This window comes from Corvus brachyrhynchos, unplaced genomic scaffold (assembly GCF_000691975.1).
Source record: "Corvus brachyrhynchos isolate BGI_N302 unplaced genomic scaffold, ASM69197v1 scaffold26, whole genome shotgun sequence".
NCBI classification, from domain to species: Eukaryota; Metazoa; Chordata; class Aves; order Passeriformes; family Corvidae; genus Corvus; species Corvus brachyrhynchos.
The window spans coordinates 6,905,743-6,927,570 of NW_008239324.1; the positions used below are offsets into that span (position 1 = coordinate 6,905,743).

Below are 21,828 nucleotides of genomic sequence, written 5' to 3' on the forward strand. Positions count from 1 at the left end.
CCTACAGCAGCCATGGCAGCTGTAGACCCCAACATCATAGACAATGTATTCAAAATAGTGATGGAGCTGCTCTTTCAATTTCTCTGCAGCTCTTTTGTCAAACACTTCCTGCAAGCACAGAAAGTCCAGGTTGGCAGGGAAGAAAGCAGAGATCTCATGATCAAAGGTCTCATCTGTGTGTTTCTTTTTCCGCACTGAAGTCTTCTTCATGATTGAAGCTTTGTAGAGGAGCTTGTTGTTGACAGTGCTCTGGTCCACTGTACCATCTCCAACACGCACTTTGACTAGGGACTCTCGTGAGGCAGAGCAGCTATCTAAACTCCCAGAATCTCCTTCCTTCTGTTTGTGGTTTGGTGTTTTCGAGATCTCTGCATCACCTTCCAGTGAGGGCTCTGCTGGGCCGCTGGCACGAGCCTGGCCATTGATGGTGTCTGTTTCCGTGTCTGACATGTGGCCATTCTCCTCTCCATTGATACGGACAATGCAAGTGTTTTCTTCTCCCTCGTGTGGCTCTCCACTTCCGCCTTTATCTTCTCTGCTCTCCTCGCCGTTGTTTGAGCCACAATTGTCTCCTTTATACTCCATTGATGTTGTCCTTTTGATGCCAGCATTAACGGTACGGTTATCTCCAGCCTGGGGGGAGACCAGGCTGCTGAAACTCGCTGCACTGATGGAGGTGTTGGTAGGAGAATCTATGTATATTTTAATCTGTGGCCTGCTTGCCCCATTCCGGATCCTCCGGCCAATCTCTTTAGCCCTGGCCTGTGTGTTGAAAATGTTATTAAATCTTGCCAGAGAATCGGGCAGCAGACAAACATTGGCACTGCCAAAGCAGAAGCTTTTCCCACTCCCTGCAGCCTTCCATTCAGTGAGCAGTGTGGCTCCATTGGCATGGTTCTTGTCTTTCAGTCTGGAGTAGATATAGGGCCTTCTGGCTGACTGGAGCGGGGACCAGAGCAAGAAGCCAATCAGAGCAAAAGGAAGAGAGGCTACCAAGAGTGCCAAGTAGATGGGAGTGGTAATAATGATGCAGAGTGCATGAAAATAGCATGGGTCATCTGCTCTTTGACGTTTTTCATAGGTGGTGGGAACAAAAGAGCCCACGAGCCTGTCTGCTAGCCAGTAACATGGGAAAATCAGGCCCCAAGAAAAAGAATGCAGAACTGACAGAAAGCTGTTGGGAAATGGAGAAGTGTATAAAACCATTGCAACTCAGTTATGACAACACTTCAGGGCCTACTACATGATGTCACTCTGTCAAGCATCCATAAGAACACTGGGAGAGGGGTCAGGGAAGAAAGGTCCAGTCAGGAGTTTGTTTTTTTTCCAGTGAGAGTCAATAACAAAATTTTAAGAGCACCATTTCACTGTGTTGGAGTAAAAATGAAACAAGGCCACTGTTTTCGTCTGGCTTTTTGGCATCTGTATTTGTCAAAGGATGTCATTGTTCACTGGGGGCTGCCATAATGAAACTCTCCAGAGGCAAAACAGAAATCTGTAGAAACAAAAGACAAAACATATTGGAAGCTTAAGTAACACTTACTGGAAGTTTAAAGCAGATTGCGTTTTTCTCACAACAATTAAAGGCCTATTATATAATGTATTATATAATATATTATGTATATTATATAGATAATGTATATATATAGTGTATTTAGATGGAAATTGGAAAGATTGGATCAAGGGAGGATTTGGGGGTTTTTCGGTTTGTTTCAATTATTAGCTTAGCATAATTTTACCAATCTTATGCAACATGTTTGAGTTCAAAGAAATAAGGGACAAGTCAAGTGCCAAATAACAAATGTTCGGCATTTACTCATTGCCAAAGGCATTTTGGGATGCTGATAATAGCGGGGAGCCTGGGAGATTTGTTTTCCTGAATGATTTTTAGGGTTCTTCAGTTAAAATGCTCATAGGAGACTCTGGCATCTACATATCAGATAGAAAAAAATAACCCAAAACCTCTCCAATTATGTAATTACCATTAGAAAAGAAAAAATCTAAAGAAGTTACTCTGTTCTACTGGGTGCTTAAAATGCTTTATAAAAGCCCTATTTACATAATCACTCAGCAGACCAGAAAGATTCTTGTTTACAGCAGTGCCAAGGGTAAACAGAACATTGTGTTTGGGATCTGTGAAGTGAGGACAGACTGCAAACCTTGTATTTCAACTTTCAGGCTAACTACCTTCCTAGTGAAAGGTGTAGTAGTGTTGCAGAATATAAGGTTAATTTGACTTTTACTATTTTAAAATAACACACCAGAAAAAATGCAGAAGCACAATGGATCCATAAAAATTGCCTAGTTAGGTCTCCTATAGGTGTTTTCTTGAGTATATGGTGACAGGATATTACAAATCCCTGGGGAACATGACATCAAGTGACAGTTTTGTAGATAGAGCAGTCAATGCCTGCTTGGTGATGTGCTGAAGTAAAAAAAAAAAATTTAAAAAAGTCAATTCAACACAACTCTTGCCAGTTCTGTTATGGACTGCAGTATCAAAAATCTACAAGATAAATCTACAAGATAAAGCTGTCCAGCAAGCCATGAAATACCCAACTAAAACAGCTTCACAAAAGCAATTATCCAGATTATGGGGACATACTACGTAAAAGGAATTCATGCTTACTGTAGATCCAACATACTATCGTGTGTATTTGTAAAAATGAAAGAAAAATTAATGCAATCACAATTCTTTTCATGGGATAAGATTGCACAGCCCATGTCATGAAGCAAATTGGTTCGGACTGAGATTTGTTTTAACAACTTTTAGCACTAATGTGATTCTTTGTAAACACTAAAGGCTGAATTACGGTTCAAGACCACATTGGAGACTCCTACACTTCCTCTGCCTTAAAAAGGGAGAGTATCTTTCAAAATCAGGAGAGTTTTTGACCAGGTGCCAGCAGCATTCCTCAGTGCCAGCCTGCTGAAGTGAGGAGGCAATAATGATTTGAGTACACACTTGTATTCCATGCATTTTGTTCCATAAATTCTAATAGAATTCCCACAACTCATGACACAGAAGTACAAAAACTCTGATACCACAGCAAGTTTTAAAATATAATAGCTGGACAAAAGGGAAGAGGGAATCATTAGCTGGATGTCCTTTAAATTATTGCATATTGCAGACAGAAGACATAGACACATCAAGGTCTTAATTAAAAACCCTCTTCTTGCAAGAAAATTATTATTCTGACTCATTAAACTTACAGATTAAGGCAATCACAAACTTGTCAAAGCTCTGTTGCAGACTCACTGGCACTTGCACAAACAGGAACTAAGTTTCCTACTCCTTGCTAGAAAATCCTGTGCATGCCAGTGCCTCAAAGACATCCAAAAAAAGAAAATTAAGAGTATCATGAGAGACAGATTTTATCTCAACAAAATCTTAAAGGGTGAGGGAAGGCACCATGTGAGTCAACAGGAACTTGGAAGCATGACGTCAGTAACATCTCTCCTAATGCAACGGTTTAGATGGAGCCTAAAGCTAAAGTGCCTAATTCCTTGTGATGAAGGGTATTACTTGGTAATCCAATGCTTTATTCATAGGGGTTTGAGAGATTAAGGGAGAATTTAAGATATTGCAATGAAACAGATATTTTTGTATGCTACAAAGACGTAAACTGCAGTCTTGTTTCATTGTTTTTATTACTTTGTGAGTGTTTGAAGGCTAAAAATAGACTTTATTTAATTTTTTTTTTTATAGTGGCAGTATAGAACATCTCAACTTTAGTGATAACAAGACATCAAGCAGAAAGGTTTCAAAGATTTTTATGATTATAATTATGCCCAGAGGTATGCTAGAGACATCATAGATCAAAAGAGATGCTTCTAGCTCCAGCATCGCTTGCAAACTAAATAAAGGACAATACAAGTCAACAAGTGATAAGAGAAACAGAAGGACAACAACAAATCTTGCAATAATAAGGTTATGAGAACAGTCTAGAAATGGTCAGAAAAGTTTTAACTTCCTTTTGCTTAGAAACTAAAATACACTTTCAAATTCAGACAACTACAATTTCTTCAAAGGTGATAGTAATATCAACTGTCTTTTTAAAACTGTAAGTAAATCACTGGCAGAACAGTTATTTCTTTAAAAATTGAATAAAACTGCTGAAGTGACTAACTGATTTGGAAAGTTACCCTATGGGGAACTTCACATAATAATTTACATATATTCATTAAAACTAGTTTCTCTTGAATCCTGACAGTTGGTCTCCATTGAAAGCTGTAGCAATATTTATCTAAAAATGAATTCTAGGAAAGCAGATCATTTAGGCTGGTTTTTTGTTTCTGGATTTCCTTATTGCCATTGTCGTTTGAATCAGAGAAAAAAAAATCTTACAAAAATGGTCCCACTACACCATGTGAAACAGCAAAAATTAGAGTTTGTAACTGAGCACAGGTGAAATGAAGATCTGAGATAACTGAGGGAATTCTCACTCAGGCTCTCACATCATGCAGGCTTATAAGACAAACCACAACTTAATTTTTGCTTTCCTCGTTGTTCTCATCTGGTTTTCCTCCCAGACACACTTCATAAAATCTTCCTTCCTTTATTCAGTGTTTTTCCCCTGATTATTCTTATGCATGCTTTTAATTAGAGTCTAGTTCAACAGCTAACTAACCTTCTGGAAAAAAAAACCTACTCCAAAAGGCCAAAACCACATGAACTGCTTTCCATGCTTGATTACCTGACTGTAATTACAGAGATGCAGCTATCTCAAGGGGTCAGTGGCTCTAATGAAGATCTTCTCTTGTTCCCTTGTGATCACTTCACAGCCTGTTTTAACTGAAATCCTGTCATCCTGGCGGGACTCATTCCATGAAGGAATTCACAATGCAGGCTAAAGGAATTTAAGTAGAACTTATTGGCTCACCTTAACTTCCACTTAAATCAATAACAATTTACAGCTTAGGAAAATCTTAGCAAAACCAGTAAAAACATGGATCCTCTTTGGTATGAGGAGCTGAATTTGGTGAATCACTCATACTGATGAATAAAGCAGAACCATTCAAACTAAGGATTTGGCAGGATGAGAAGGGAAGGAGGAAAATGTTTTTGCAGACTTGCCATTGCAACGTTCATTTACCAGTTTCTGCCTAAGCTCTCTCCCTTCTTTCTAGAGAAGGTAATCAAATTCTGCCATGCTGCTCTGCAGCTTGTCTCTTCTGTCCATAGGCTGCCATCAGGCAAGAAGCCAGTATAAACAAGATGTCCAACTTAATTGAACTAACCTGTGAAAAATAAAATATTAAGAAGTGTGAAGTTACAAGTCTCACTGAATACCAGTGATGTCAGCAGTTAAGTACATGTCTGCAGAAAAAAAACCCCAAGCACCCCAACAAGTTCAGGGAGCTGCTCAAGCCGCTGGCATATTTAGGGAGTAGACTTGTGATAATGCAATCTCTGTTCAAAACAAGGAGGTATCAAGTACTTGGGCTAAATTTTCGAAAGGAGTCCTTGGAATCTCAGTAATGCCTCTCTCTGAATTTCTCTAAAAGCTATACATTGAAGGAGATATGGTGCTGCTAGCAACCACAGCCTGGGCAGTTTAAGGGACCTGAACCAGGGCTAGGAGTCCATTGGTCATTCAGTGCTGGAGCCCAGCCTGGTGGAGCTGGATCAATAGTGACCACGGTACCTCTGGTCACCAAAAGGACAGTGTGAGTGGGAGTCATCCCCTTCATATGAGAAAAGATTGGCTGCAGCTGCAGAGAAACTGGGCTGGTCTGGTGCCCTATGTACCACCTCACCACAAATGGGAGCTTTTCTCTCAAAGTGCTGAAAATTTGTTTATGATCACACCATAAAACTTGCTCTGAGCTTTACAGTTATGTGGGCCAAAAGCAAGTCATCTGAATTTGGTAGTCCCAGATCATATTCCTAGGCCAAAAACCATACCCACACACCTTCTGCTACCTAAATAAATTGGGCTATGTTTTAAACTTAATAAAAAATATAAATTCAATTATGTTAATGTGTGGAAACACAGGTTAAAAAGAAGTCTAAACAATTACAATCCATTGAAAAGCATTAAAAACATGACAGTTTTGTCCATTCTTTCTTTCAAAATGGATGAAAAATTGAAGCTGAATGCTATTATTGTAGAAATAAGCCAGCTTTCATATTCCTGCAAGCAACACTGAGTCCACCCTGACACAACAGATTACACTTGCTTAAAACTTACATCCAGAGCCATTAACACAGAAGGGACACATCACATCTCTCAAGCCTAGGAGAGAGGTTTATTCTTTACTTTGCACATACAAATGGCACTCCCAGCAGTGAATGCTATGTTTACACACCAGCTGTACTAATTGCTGCCTGGAGGCCTATCCCAAGCCCAGAAAACTTCACCAATCCAACTCCAAATTCTAAAATATACCTCCAAAGCTTTGTGCATTCTGTTGCTGTCTGTGAGTGCACCATTGCCAGCCTGTGAACATCAGCTAACTAATCAAATATGAGCCATGTGGGAACTTTTTACAAGGGCATTTAGTTCTACTTCACTGGAGGGCATGAAGACACGTCTAAAAATCTGGACTCCATAAACTTTCTTCAATTATTTTTATTTCAGTGGAAATAGAAGCAGACTGACAGTTTCTGTTGTATTTTAGAAGGGCCAATGCCACAAATGCCTCTAAAAATATCGTGGTTATGCAAACTAAGTAACAACAACCAATGTCAGTTCTGATCTCCAAGGACATTACTTTAAGACGTAAATTTGAGTGCATTGTTTGAGTAACTACTTCAGAATTCATACAAAAAAATCCTAAGCAACAGAACTGCCTCTTCTTCTACAGGAGACAATCACATATTTCCAAATTATCTATTCCTATTTATGGCCTTGGGAACTGGTAAGAAGTAGAATCAATAGCATATTGATGGCTGAAAATAACAGCAAATACAGAGAGCTCTAGGTTTTCAGAAAAGCTTTGCTATCAGGCAAGATTTAGACAAAAAAAAAAGTTCATCTGACCACTTGGTGATCTCACTCAGCACCTGGAAAGCTAAACATTCTCTATTTTGAGACCTTATTTGGTGAACTTCAGTAGTGAGACAACTGTAGCCTACAAAAGTATGAATCTGTGACACTAAGCTCTGTTTATACAACAGAAACAGAATGGCTCTATTTACAAAATCACCTTTTAGTGTGCTTTAGCCTTGTATTTTACAGGAGCTGGAGTAACTCAATAATGGCTAAATAAATCTGATCTTTGTAGATGGTTTGTTTAACAAAACTCAGTGAGATGGAACAATACTGGCTTTAGGTGCACAAGACAGAAGTGGAGATAAAATTTTTCCTACTCATCTTTCACCATCTAAATCCTACAGAGGCCTGACTGCAGCCATGCCTTGCCCATAAATTGTCAGGGGGCACAGACTCCCTGTAAAATGAAAAGCTGTACTTTTTCAAGCAGCACTTTGAGCCTCCAGGCTTCTGGTTAGTCCAAGACAGCTCAATAGAAGTATAAAGTAATCATTTTTCCCCAGAGTGGATATTTTTATACTGTTGAAATTGTTCTTAAAGGTGCCAAAGAAAAGTTACCTTAACCTATAGCAAATCCAAGACAAATTCCTGCCAATAAATATCTGTTCCTCTACAAAAAATGCTTACCTACAATTCTCAAAATACTTTATAAAGGAAATTAAAATACAATGTGACTGAATTAAAACACAGGTACCCTTATAAAGAAAATTAAAGTATGTTTATTCCTGTTCTACTTAAGGAAAATTGGAAAAGCAGAGCATTTGTAACTTGGATAAGTCTTCATGGAAACCCCAAGACTAGACTCCTTAAGTGTTTCCAACTCTACTGACAAAGGCGTATTTCCCCAGGACCCAGAGACCTAACTGTATGGTGGTAATCATAAAAACATCAGCACTACTCAAAACTCCACACATAAATACTGAGTCTTTCCCCCAAAACTTGCTACTGTGTCAAGACACTTGGACAAAAATGGAAGAACTCACACTCAAGCTTTTTACAGTCACATTGCTCCGAGATTGGCTGAGTATTTTTGTTGCATATTTTCAAACAGCCAAACATACATCTATTAAAATTCTCTTTCCAAAATGAAAAAATATACCAACAAAAAAAAACAACCCTGAGGACTCTACACCTGCAGCTTTTCAAATGTGATAGCAAATTCAAGCAAAAATATTATGTTTACTTATTTGTAAATTTGTTTCATTGTAATACACTGGTAGACTAAAGTATGCCAATCCTCTCATATTTTCTTCTTACAGAGTGAGACATAGAAGAAGGCAGAAAGTAATATGTGATTTTTTAATTATCCCATCCAATCACTTAGCACTCTAAAAGAATACTTGTTGCCATCTTTACATAAAGCATAGCTAAATTTAGCTCAGATATTACAAAGCTACTAATCTGTCAAATACTCAAGAATAAATTATTTAAAACCACATAATCTGTGTGGTGACTTGTCTTAAAACTACCCCTAAGAAAGCAGAGAGAAGATGTTGGGCAGGTTTATTCTCGGAAGCCTCATGACTTGTTCTAACTATGACAATTCCACTGGCTACTCCGGAGTAACACGCTACTCTTTGTTAGGCTGGGCAGCTCTGGGAGAACAGGGATCCCTAATAAGACCCATGCCAAGAATCTGCTTACTCACTGCACACACTGCTGCTACACGTTTGTAGAGACACCCTTGCAGAAGACCTGGGACAAGGGGCTGATTGCACATCTCAACCACTGATGGCCAGAGAGCCGAAGAGCCAACAGAGAGTGCTGGCAAGGACATGCTGTGAGAAACAATGGGATGGGGCTGGAGAAGGGGCCACAAGGGAGGTAGGGCAGAACTTTTCTGGGACAAATATCCTTGTTCTGGGTCCTGGGAATAAGCACAACATAGCACAGCCACAGGATTGAGGTCAAGAAGCAGACATGGACCAAAGGCCGGGTCAGTAGGAGGAAAACACGACCACCCCTGACCCCCAAGGGACTCTGACCCATTTCCAGATAGGCCAAGAAGAATGAACTGCACATTGTAACCGCCTGCACAGAAAGTGAGAAAGCTGCCTCCAGGGTGGGGAAAACTTATCTATAAAAACATACCTCCACAAAGCCCAGGTGTGCACATCCTGGATCAATGCTGGAGGCAGCACTGGTGATCTTTCTTTCTCTCCCTCTCTCTTTCACCTTACCCTTTATTCAAAATCCACCACTATGTTTACATGAGAAGATAAGGGACTAAAATACCAATTTCCATGCCAAGTGTATAATTTGCCAATAAAACTGTTCTTTTAAAAGCCTCTGACATTTGCAGTTCCTTTTCAACCACGGACATCTACAAATCTTGGGGGCTTCCCTTCCCTTCAGGGTGGAACACCACAACCCTGCACCGTTTTTTTGAAACGTGTTTGCCACCAAAATGGCATTCTTAAAAAAAATCTTTTTAACTCTCACAAGAATGCAAAACAGAAGGATTGCAATATGTTTCTCACTCATCCTAAATCTTCCTTCACTTTTTATTAACCATTGCATTACACAGAAAATGCTGATCCTTCCTCTTTGCCTTCCAAGATGTCCTAACAAACTGGGAATATGCTCAGTCTGTTCTGGATGCCTCACTGTTACAGCACAGGAAGCAATGTTCAGTCACAAAGCATCCTTTGAAGTCTGCTGACATTGCCTGATAAGAACCAGGTTTCTGGCATTCTACACTAAATTGCTCAAGAGTCTCCCATATTTTCTGCTGGCAGAACAGATCCTGGCTTATGCCTGGACACTTTCAACATTTCAGGTTCCAGATATCAGAGATTTCTACTCTTTCAGACATCACTGCTTTTGTGCATCAGTTGGGAAAGAACTTGGTAGGAAAAAGTGAACACAAAATTTGAGGTGGAATAAGGAGAGGGGAATCTTATTTCTGAGCCAGAAGTTTTTGTAGCTCTGTGGAAAAACAAGACTAAAAGGTAATCTCATTTTTTGTAGTAGACAAAATATATACTTAATCCATAACACACCTGAAATATCAAACTGTGTTGTTGTTAATCAAAGTAGTCCATGTTTAGAAAAGAAACAAGAGAAGCTATGCTGAATACCCAGCATTCTACCACTTCCAAATCAAGAGAGTAGCATAATCCAGTAATAGAATCTGACAAAAATCTAAAAGGATAAAAGCCAGGAATGAGTGAAAATGAGCAGCTACTTTAGTGGGGTATGCATATATGGATACAAAGTTCACCTCACTATTCCGTGGGCTTTTATTTTCCTTAAAAATACAGTAAATGTATGTGGTTTTTTCTGTTATTAAGTGTATTTGTAAAGATCAGGGCTATCTACAGATAGTTCATTTTACACCCCATTTTCTTTCACTCTTGGAGCTAGAATGAAATCAGTAAGTTTGCTATATCCAGAAGGAGCAAGAGGGACAGAGTGTTTACATCTAAAAAGACCCTCTTCAGTGCTCTTATGTGATCACCAACAAATGAGGTACACCAGATGCTTCTCTTAGCCATCAGCAGAACAAAATTTGTTTAAATATTTAATATGCTTTTAAAAATGTCTACTGAGTCAAACTGTTACAAGTTTTTTATTGCGACCAAAAATAAAATCTTTAATTGAGACAGCTGCTCCTTAATAAATAACCAGAAGCTGTGCGCACGAACGCGTGGTATTTCCAGATTAGATTTTCATGCATGGCTTTCCCTGCATACTATTTTCATATACTAGAATATAAAACAAGTTAAATCAGATCTCAGTCCAAATAACAAAACTGTAGAGAATCAGAAGCGATGACTCCAAAATAGGCCTGGACCCATCTCCAGTATAAACAAATTGATATCAGTATTAGTTTCAGGATGCAAAGCAAACATTCTAGATCTTATTGCTGCTTTTACCCACTCAGGTAAGCTTTACTGTTAGAATGGTTCAGCAAGAAGATACCACTGATATATACTGCTGTTTCAGGGGGGTAAAAAATGGGAGTGCATTAAAATTTGGTCCAAATATGGTCAGAAAACCCTTTTTTTTTTTTTTTTTTACCACATCTCTGGTGCATATTCACAGTGCAAGAAACAAACTTATTTTAAAAAGGGTGGTTTTAGTAAATGCTGCACAACCGATTCTACCACAGCAAGTAAAATAAGGGTTTGGTTTCACAAGACCTGCATTGATGTATTTGTCAAGTTTGTTTCATTCTTTGGACTAACTGTGCAGTCCATTATTTTCAAAGAGACATGTAAAATATCTGTGTAAATTATTAGGTTTATGCAACTGCTAAACAGTACAGCATCCACACAGAAGAATTGTCAATAGCAATGCCTAAACTGTAGAGACTTTCACTACATTTTCCAAAGCAGCATAGTCTTGTCCTGCTATTAAATAAACTCATTTTGCCCTATGATTCACTTCAGAATTCAATTTTTAAGAGTCATTTTGCAGAGCAGAAATACATTTCTAAAAATTCAATTGTCTTTAATAGAAAAGCAGGCTTTCATATATTGAATGCTGTGTTCTTGGAAGTGAAGCTCTTCAGCACTGAAATGAAAATCATATTTCAGACTAAGTTTGCATTATATCCTGCATGTAGCAAAGAAATGCCAAGGAAAAAGGTGTAAATTGTGAAAAGAAATATTTCTGATACTGGTAATCCCTGTGGCTTTGGGTTATCTGATCCCCACTACACAGCTGAAATTGTCACATACCAAGAGCCAAGAGTCCATGTCTTGAATGGTACAGCTTCACTGATAAAACACAAATGTTTGGGTTTCTTTTTTTAATTATCCTTATTAGCTATTAGTTGCATTTCTGCATCTGCTGGATGCCCCTAGTCTGTGCTACACTTTTCAGGACATACATTTACTTGAGTATTGCAGGTAGAGATACCCTTTGTTGGCCATGGCTTTTACTCCTACATTGCCTTTAGTAGGACTGCTCCCAGAGACAAATTTGCATTAGTGAAGCAAATGCATACTGGGAAAGTGTCAGAGAACTGTTAGACAGAATAACATTATTTGTATAATTCTGATTATTATGCACCCCAAATTTTGTAAGATTTGAAGTGATGTAGAAGGAACATACTGTTAGTATCTTACATAAATCATCCCAATCACTTAAATAGTTTCTTAAAACAGCATCCCCTGGATGCCAGCTTTTGAAGTGTTTAACGAGGTATACATAAAGAGGGTAATAATTATAATGGGGGTGTAATGAGCTTCACTATCAACAGGAGTCAAAGTACAGTAGATTTTTATCTCATATAATTATTGTTACGTGCAGTAAATGCACCAGCAAAACTGAAGACATAAAGCTTTTGGATTACCTCTAGTGAAGGGAATTCACAAAAGAGAACATTAATTTTTATTCTGATTTTGTTATATGAATCTGACAGGTGTTAAGCTGCTAAATCAAGAGACCTGAGGCCTCATGTAAGTGACATAAAACTATATTGTACAGCAAACACAGCAGAACTTCCAATTCCACTGTGCCTTGGCTACAGGTGACAAGAAATTACTTATGTCTACAGAATTAAACAGCAAACCTTTCACACCAAAAGAACAACAACTTGCAATATGATCAGGAGACATAACTGCCTTAGCTATGAGCAGCAGAGTGCTATCACAGAGATACCTGGGGAACAGCACCATCCACATTCTACAGTTACTCTAAAATTAATCACCTTCTCCTAGGGAACAGAAGGCTTTAATTTACAAGCCACATTCATTCACCCTGAAGCCCGACAGCCAAAACAACCACCAAGCCCCTAAATACTGCTGCTGCATTTTGTAGTAAGTGTTATCAGGCTGGTCAGGGCCTGGGCTGAGATCACTGAACTGGCCCAGAACACTGAGCACAGGTACTACCAGCTGATTACACTGTTCATCCTGCTTAAAAGGGTTCTTGATCTGTCTTGATGGACAATACTACTGGCCAAAAGCTGTAAGGCCACTACATGGAAGATCCAGTCATTTCAACTTTCCAAAGACAAAAAACTCTTCTACTAAATTTTGAAAAGTTTGTGTTCTGGGTTTTTTTTTTTCCTATGTATGAATAATTTTTCCTTTGTATCTCGAACTGTTTTATGCATTCAAACAAGTAATTTTGTAGCTGAGATCAAAACTGCTCTCTGAATTTATTATCCTTAAACTAATTGAAAATTATAACTGGCTCACTAAGGCAAAGATGCCCAACTGGTAAGCATTGAAAGTGGTAACACTTTGCTGCTCACTCAGCTGATAACAACTTGATTTTCAGCATTATGAGAGACTGAGTAAACAACTCACGTAAGGCAGCTGGAGAGCTCCAGCCTAATATTGTAAAACCAGTGTTGGTAAACCATAAACCTGTCAAGGTGCTTTCATGTGCTGCTTGGCATATTAATTATGTCACTGTTATACCATGTTTTTATATACACTGCTGTATTGTACATGCATAAATGACATTACAAGCAACTAACAGAAGAAAGGAAGGCATGAATAGAAGCTAAGTAAATTCAAAGCAAATTCACTTCAGTTCCAAACCCACTCCTACAGAATCAAAGATGTTCTTTGAAGTCAACTGTAACTTAAATGCAGGTTTACTGATTTTCCATTTTCTACAACCCAGTATTTTCTATGCTGCAGCATTATCTGAAAACAAACAAAGCAGAACAACAACAAATGAAAGCACTAATTCTATGTTTGTGAATATTTCTTGGAAACCAAATAGCTGCTTTGTTTTATCACATTCATCCCTCTTTTCAATTGCAAGAACTCAGACAAACAAGTTTTGAGGAAACAACTACTTTTGTAATTAACATTGATCTCTCCAGGCAAGCTGTGGGCTGCTCCCTGTCCTAGGCCCCTCAGAAGCTCTTTGCATTCCCCCAGCTACATTACAGCTGCTTGCTGGAGTTATGTAACACATATTTATACATGACATTTTTATGTAAAATACTTCACAGTTCCCAGTGTATGTTAAGTTAGGAGCCTATTTTTAAAGTTCTTCACCAAGTCCACCTACAATGGCTCAACCCACAAATCCACACAACAGATTTGCAACAAGCAATTCAGCCAGGTCTAACCCTTTCTCAGATTGTAGCTGTGGCTTCTCAAGAATGCCAAAATCAGCTACAATCAGTGTCAGTCTCTAAAGAAACTCACATTATCTATTTGTGGCAATAGCCATGTGGAAAAAGTACTTCAAAGGAAAACTTGACTTGGTAGAGGAAAAAAGATCAGGAACTTCAAACTCTGAAATACTCCAAGAAGCACAGATGCTGATTATTTTATAGGACAGAGATCAACCAAAACCATTTCTTTACTGTGGTGTGCTTAGTATAATATTTGAAAAGTTTAAATGACTCAAAGGTTTATTTGCTTTCTGAAGGAAAGTTTCTGAAAATAATTTAATTTTTTTTAAACTTTTTTTCTTTTTTTCTACCCATTCACGGACCTTCTAAGCAACCTTCCCACTGGGGCTCAGGAGATTACCTTCTTTTGTAATCTTGGGATATGTTTTGTAACAGTATGGTTGAAAAAGCAGATAAATACTCATCAGTACCAGTAATATATTTTAAGATAAATCTCAGAGTAAAGGACTTGAGTAATACTGTATGAGGAACAGTTGAGGATTATTTGATACTGTGCCTCATACACGGAGGCTGGAAGCTGATGAGGTTTAACTACTGCAATTTCAGTTTCATATGGTGAGGCTAGGACAGACTTTACACTGTAATTCAATGAAAATAAACCTTATTTATAAATGGATAATCTAGGAAACTTTCCCATCAAGTACTAAAAGTAATCATGACACAGGATGTGTGACTCAACTGTTTTGCTTTATGATATAAAGCTATTTGCCCTAGTTTTTAGTGATTTACTAGGTATTGGACATATTTGTCCTCATTTCTATTTCCCCGTGAGCTGTGACCACATCCTTTTTTCTTTAAAAAAATCCTTTGAATTATATATATTTCTTTATATTTGGGGAGTATAACTGAATTATTATTATTATTATTACTACTACTTTATGGAAATTCCCCCAACAGGAACAGGTTAGGTATAACTATACAAGAAAAAACTAACCACCAACAAAATACTTCACACAGAAGGAAGCCCAAATCTTGCAACGTGCCTTTCTTTTTAACTCTGCCTAACATTTTCTGTTTCACAGTTTTCTTTTAATGCTCACAAACATGTGAGTATGGCTAATGCACCTTGTTTCTGCTTATTTGTCTTTATACAGCTTATGTCTGCTTTCAACATAGCACTTCTACCTGCTTTTAGGCTTAAAACCCTACCTTCAAGACATGCTAAATTGCAGAAAAATGTTACAGGAAGGAACCAGAGATGTGTCTTGTCACTAGCTTTCATCTTGAAGAGACAGTTAATTTCATCATTGCTATTAACTGGACTGTCAGGCCAGAACAAAGGGTGACCTCTCCACAGTAACCCAACACTGTAAGTGTACATGACTTGCATTATCATCTTCTATTGTATGGAGGATAAACTTCATGACCAGAGTAATGAACAGGTTATGGCAGCTAATACAGGGCAAAGCACTGATTCACAAACCTTGAGGTATGCTTCACCATTTCTGACATCTGGGTCATCCATGGTCCCAGTTCAGACCCCACCCTGCCTTTGCCTCCTTGCCCACTGCACAGCACAAGCACACACAGTGATCCAGAAACTTCCCAGCAGCAGGAGCTGGGGCAAAGACACAAAGCAAAGTGCATTACTGCTCCTGCATCTGTCACCTGCCCCGACAGGAGGTTTTGAACTTTGGCATGCTCTTCCTGATTCACTGCCCCATTTCCCAGTCCAAGCTGCCCTACCTGCTTGAGCTCTGTGCTGTGAAAGACCTTGGATTTAGGCATATTTTGTTAGGGAGACGCTTCCCTGATCATGGCCCCATGAGCTGTGAACCTCAGCTAGTCAGCATATCAGAAGAGATGCTGTCCTCTGAAAATAGGCAATTTTATTTTCTGAGGCAACAATCAGCTGTGCAATGCTATTCATGCAGCTCTCCCCACTGAGATCACTCAATTTCTTGCCCTGTGTCTCACCCCTTCACACTATAATCTTTAATGAGTGCAGTAACTTTCTATTTTGGTGCCTTTGATGGAAAAATTATTATTCATTGTATAAGATTTCCCATCATATATAAAAAATCATATATTTTATACTCATCATATTAAAAATGGAGGAATTTTCATCAACATAATTAATGTTTGTTGTATTATCACTCAAATAACTGCATACAGTTGTGGCTGGGGAGCACCACAGCTCTGAAATAGCACTCTTCATCTGTAGATCAATGCAAGTGCAGCTGGTAATTCAGCTTTTGTGAACAGGTCATCAGCATGACTAGCATATTAACATCTCAGCCAAGGAGCAACACTTAGAGGCATTCTTTTAGAGGCTAATGAAAGGGCTAAATATGTACTTCAGTGGTGATTATTTCCAAGAAATTCATTAAAGGCAAATGGGTATCACTTGAATTTTAATTCAAATTCTAATTTTAATCTGAATAGTTAATATAGATCTTGCCTGACTGTTAAGAATATATTCTTGCTCCTGATCCCACTGTACCCTGCTTAGATTTGCTCAAACTAATTGTGTATGGTGTTACTGATTAAATTCCCTGGGAAAGAACACAATACTCATATATAATGACTAATTCTCTCATCTTATTGATCCCAAGTTCAGAATCATTATGTCAGTGCAAATGCAGAATACAGGGAAGACAGATGCTATGCTTGGATCATAGAGAAGGCTCATACCGAGAGCAGCAGCTCATAGCAGGCATAACTATTTCCCATTAAAGACATACACAGTTACCTACTTCATTGTGCATTTATTTCCTTCTCCCACCCACCCTCCAAAACAAGTTCTGACAAAACAAATAAATACACATACCCCAAAGTACCACTTGGAAGCATTTGGCATATTCATATATTATTCACTGTAAAGACCCACAATGCATCCTCCAGCGAATTGTCATTAGAAACAGATGAAAGAGCATCACTTCCAGTGACCTAAGGACTGAGGGAAAGATCAGATTCATGCAGGCAGCTACCTGCTGCTAAATAAGAGCTACAATTATTTCTCATATTCCTTCAGCTAGGCTTTGTCTCTTGTAGGGCAATCTTCACCTTTCAGCCTGAAATCTTTGAGGTCTTAGAAATGCATTCCCAGAAAGATCACACCCTTGAGGCAGAATTGCATCATCCCTTGATTCATAATGCCCCTGGTAACTGAGCCCCATTCACCAGTTTCTCAGCAAAGGCAACCAGCTGGCAGTGCAGCTACCAAAAGAGTGGAGACCATTGTGCAAATGCAGAGATCCAGAATGACTCTTCCAAAATTAATTCTATCTAATTGCACGTGGGAATATAGTAAATAGAAGAAGGAATTAAAATAAATTAATTCTTCCAAATTTTTTCTCTATCCTACTGAGGGAAAACATAAATTTTAGAGTCAACTTATCCCAGCCTCATTATCTCCTAGGGAGAGGGCTCTGACCACCCAAAGGTGCTTCTCAGTCATTTCTGGGATTTTTAACCAGAGAAGGTTTGTTCAGCCTGAGTGTGCTGAAATTGCTCAGCTCATATTTAGTATCACACCCTGAGATAATGAAGATAAAATTTAAAGCACCATTAGCACTCAGTACAATCTACTAAATGATGTCAAAGGGATTCTTGAAAGCTACTCCTCATCTCCTGTAGACAGAAGAGGGGAACTTAGCAAGAGGTAACCCTTTGCATGCAAATAGCAAAGCAACGTGAAACAATGTGAAACAACAAAAAAGAAGCAAGCAATATTATATTCATAAAAATAATGCAAGAAGCTCCCAACAAAGCAGTAATGCTCCGTATTTAACCAGCAGGATATTGCTGCTTTCACAGGAAAGACAATATCACTCAGAAATTCAGTGTTAAATGCTCTTCAGCATTTTTTTTATGTTCAGCAGTGTGCATTGTTTATCAGATTCGTTGTTTTAAGTGCTTGCACTGGAAATGCCAACCAGAATTTTTCTCCAACAGGACAGTTTTTAAACCAGATGTAGATGTAGGCAAAAACCCCTACCAGTACAGAGGTTACAGTGCATGAGAGATGAAATAGATCTGAATCTATTTCTTTGCAAGGCTTAGGAAAGAACCTATCTTGACAGAAATGTTCTGCATCAAGAAGGAAAAATCAGAGCTCCACAAACACTGGAGAAATACACAGGGATTTTTTAAAATTTATTTGCATTTTTGTTATTTATTCTGCTTTATTTTTTAATTGCTACCTCTTTTAACATTCTGGAATGTGTGTTCTGTCACTGACTTTAGGGAAGCATGAGATAACCTAAATTATTCTAATCAAAATTTGTCTCCATCTACAATGTTATTTAATAACTTTCCTTCCTACTGTTCTAACTTTATATTAGTATATTTAAAAAGGCCCTTTAAAAGTCTTTAGATAATTTGTTACTATTGCAAGTTAAATAAGTATGGGTACTATATAAATTAAACATGACACATGGAAATATACCTTTCAATCTCTGTCAGGCAAAATTTCTAATCAAAGTAAGAAAGTTCTTCCTAAACTATATCTAAATAAGAGCTAGAGGAGTTGGTCACAGGCAGGAGCTGGGACACCTGTCAAAAAACAATCAGGAGCACCACAAAATTTGTCCTCAAGAGAGAGCTTAACTTTGTACCACGCTAACCACGCTCCTGACTTTACTCACCAAAGATGTCTTCTATACGAACTGATGAGCATGTAGGTGTGCATCAACATTCCTGGATGTATTTGCATATATTAATATTGATCAGCAGAACTGTTAAGCTATTTTATCATCACACATGTAAAGGCTGTAGGAAAGAACTGGTGGATTCACTGTGGTGTATGTTTAACACTGCCAGTTCACTCTTCTTCATAGTATTACATTATTTTTATTATACAAAACCTTCCTAAAGGCAACAAAAAAGAATTTAAAGTAATCACTGATAATATGCAAAGAATAAAAAATACTTAATATCTCTCTCTTCTGTGTGCAGAGAAGGAGAAAGGGCAAGGGAGAAGGAATTTCCCTTGTGTAAATCTCTTCTGGAGATTAATTCAATATAGTACATGCCCCTGTGGTTTAAGAAACTCCAGATACATTAAGTATACATACACCTGTTCATTGTCTCACAGATACAGAAAAAAAGGATATGTCTTTCAAGAGACACTAAGACAGAAACAAGAATTGCACTCATGAAGGAACTAAACAACTGCCTGTCCCCCTCACAGCAGGAAAACCTCCTCCTATTAAAATAAATGCTACTGTAATGGGAGCTGATCTGCATAATGTTATGGTAACACATGCAGTTCCTTTCTCTGAACAAAAGATGTTGTTTTTTCAAAATTAACTTGAAATCAACCCACTAAAAGTTGCTTACAATGAATAGCTGCATTACTGGACTATCTATTCATAATTGTTAGTTTACATTCCTCTCGAACATAAAGATAATTTATACTATAAAATGAAATGTTCCTTGTATCTCTGAATCACAGTTAGTTGTGCTTTGGACAGACATTCTTCAATAGCTTTGGTATCCCTTCCAAATTGGTAAGAGGTTTATACACAACCTGTGTGCCAAGTAGTGCTCATTTTTGCTTTTAGAAATGCAGTTGGCAATAAGTAAACTGGAAAAATTTGCAAGTTTTCTGAATCTTGTTCTCAGTTAATTCTAAGTGCTCTCTCTTTTCTCCCAACTTGCTTGCAATTCATTACACTTCAGCTTTTCTTCTTGGCCTTGATAAAACCTGACACAGTAGTTTTCTTTCTTCTTAATTAAAAATATTTTTTACTTTGTTGTAAGGTTTTGGGAATGACTTTACTGTATTTGGCAAGGGAGGATACTTGAAAGAAAATACTCTGTAGGTCTTTCTGCATCAGGTCTGTTTCTCTCTGTTTGCCTGAAATTGTGAGGCTTTGTATTTGATAACCCAGATGGTCCCTTCTAGTCTTGCATGCCTTAAAAAGGACACCAAGTACTGTAAACTGATGCCACATGGCATACAAAAATCACAAAATTCTTTAAAATGTCATGCAGCTATCAAGCAAGTTTTAGCCCCATTAACGCAGATTCATTAAAGGAAAATTACCATTTTCAAATGCAGTTTGTGTTAACAAGCACTGAAATCAGCATGTTAAGCTAGTTTTACCATTAAACAAAGGCATAAACACAGCATCTCTCCCCAAGATCTGCAGCAGCATAAGTATGATTATTGAAAATAAATGAAATCCAGAAAACACAGAAAACCCTGATATTTCACTGGATGTGATGATCCTAAAAACAGTCACCAAGATGTATTTTTGTGTGGAGATGGGTATTTGATAAGTACCTGAAGAGCACTCTCCATCACTATTGTTATGATCTACATCTTGTCCTCAAAGGTTTTACATCTTTTTGCAGCAACAACTGTGTTTCACTGCCCCACCAGGATGGCAGCTAGGGACTGGCCTCACAGGGACCCCTCACATGGTATCCAGTATAAGGGAACAATGCTAGATTTTGTACTAGGAGACTGAGTTTGTACCCCAGGAGTAGCATTTGTTTGTACCCCCAGGAGTAGCATTTGTTCCTGTGCATATTCTGGTGAATAACCTTCATGGAAGTTAAGTGGTAATGGGCAGCTCAAGACTGGGAAAAACATTCAACCTGATAGACAACCCTGACTACACAAAACCACCACTAAGTTGTGATGCCAAGAAAACAAATAACTCCAGCAGGGATCCGAGGCAACATGGTTTAGAAGCTAGGAATAAGCTAGCAAGGAAACATGAAGGAAAGCACCAGCACCAAATCCAGTTTGCAATAAATATGGAGATGCATTCTGGAAAAGTTAATACACATTGGTGTAACAATTAAAAAGGATCTGAAGCACTGCTCTTTGCAAGGCACCTCTTTCAGGGTACACTGCTTACATCTCATCCTTTTCTGGGATCCACATCAGGTATCCAAACATTCACTATGGCATTACTATTAAGAGTGCATTTGAGAAAGCACGAGGTGGGTTTGTAAGCAGGTTGCTATTAAGAGTTAATTAAGATTGTTTGTCCTGGAACTGTGGAACCAGTATGAAGTGTTATCAAAGGTCTTCCAAATGATAAGCCTTTCTAAATTACCCTTGCTTTCACATGAGGGATTTTACAAAGGCAAATGAACAGTTTGGTGCTCAAATGCCTTTAAAAATGTCTTTAATAGAAAGCCACCAGGGAAGTGAGTTAGTGTTACAGCTCTGACTTTTCCAATACTACAAGTCAGTCCTTTGTTTCTCCTCTACAGAAAGAGCAACAAGCTTCTTGTAATTAAGAATTTCACCCACACAGCATTGAAGGTGGGATTTTCTGATCTCCTTAGAAGTCAGTAACTTAAATAAGACTCTGTCTTTGCTTTGCAGGGTTCACAGAGCTTCCATCATTATCTTTTCAAACAATCTCCTCTAAGCATCTCTTATTTAAATACTCTTGTATCAGCCCACAACGGTCATTTATCTAATGATTTGTTTGCTTTCCCTACTTCCCCCACTGATCTATCAACATGGTCAGCTAGCTTTTTGTCCTTTACAGGATCAAGGAAATTTTAACCTAAACCTCTCCAGAAAACAACACTGCCCATAAAATATTAATCTAAACAATTCCAAAATGCAGCAGAAGACAGTAAAATCACTCAGAGAAATAGGCAAGGAGGAAGCAAAATCCCCTATTTTGGACAGAGGAAAGAGTTTACTAAAGCAGCAGCACCTAAACACAGAGATGGGAGGTCCCTACTTCCTATCCCCAGACAAAGGTGTAACAACAGAATTCTCCCAAATACACCCTTGTCACA

General features: G+C 38.3%; 1 protein-coding gene across 1 annotated transcript in view; it reads right to left on the reverse strand.

The window, feature by feature from the left end:
- The window catches only part of SMPD3 (sphingomyelin phosphodiesterase 3), a 74,390-nt gene that overhangs the window by 33,331 nt on the left and 19,231 nt on the right, over nucleotides 1–21,828 (reverse strand). Inside the window, exon 2 of the mRNA XM_017741014.1 lies at nucleotides 2–1,495. Within this exon, the coding sequence (XP_017596503.1) occupies nucleotides 2–1,206 (1,205 nt within the window). The 5' untranslated portion in view covers nucleotides 1,207–1,495. The remainder of the gene's footprint in view (nucleotide 1; nucleotides 1,496–21,828) is intronic.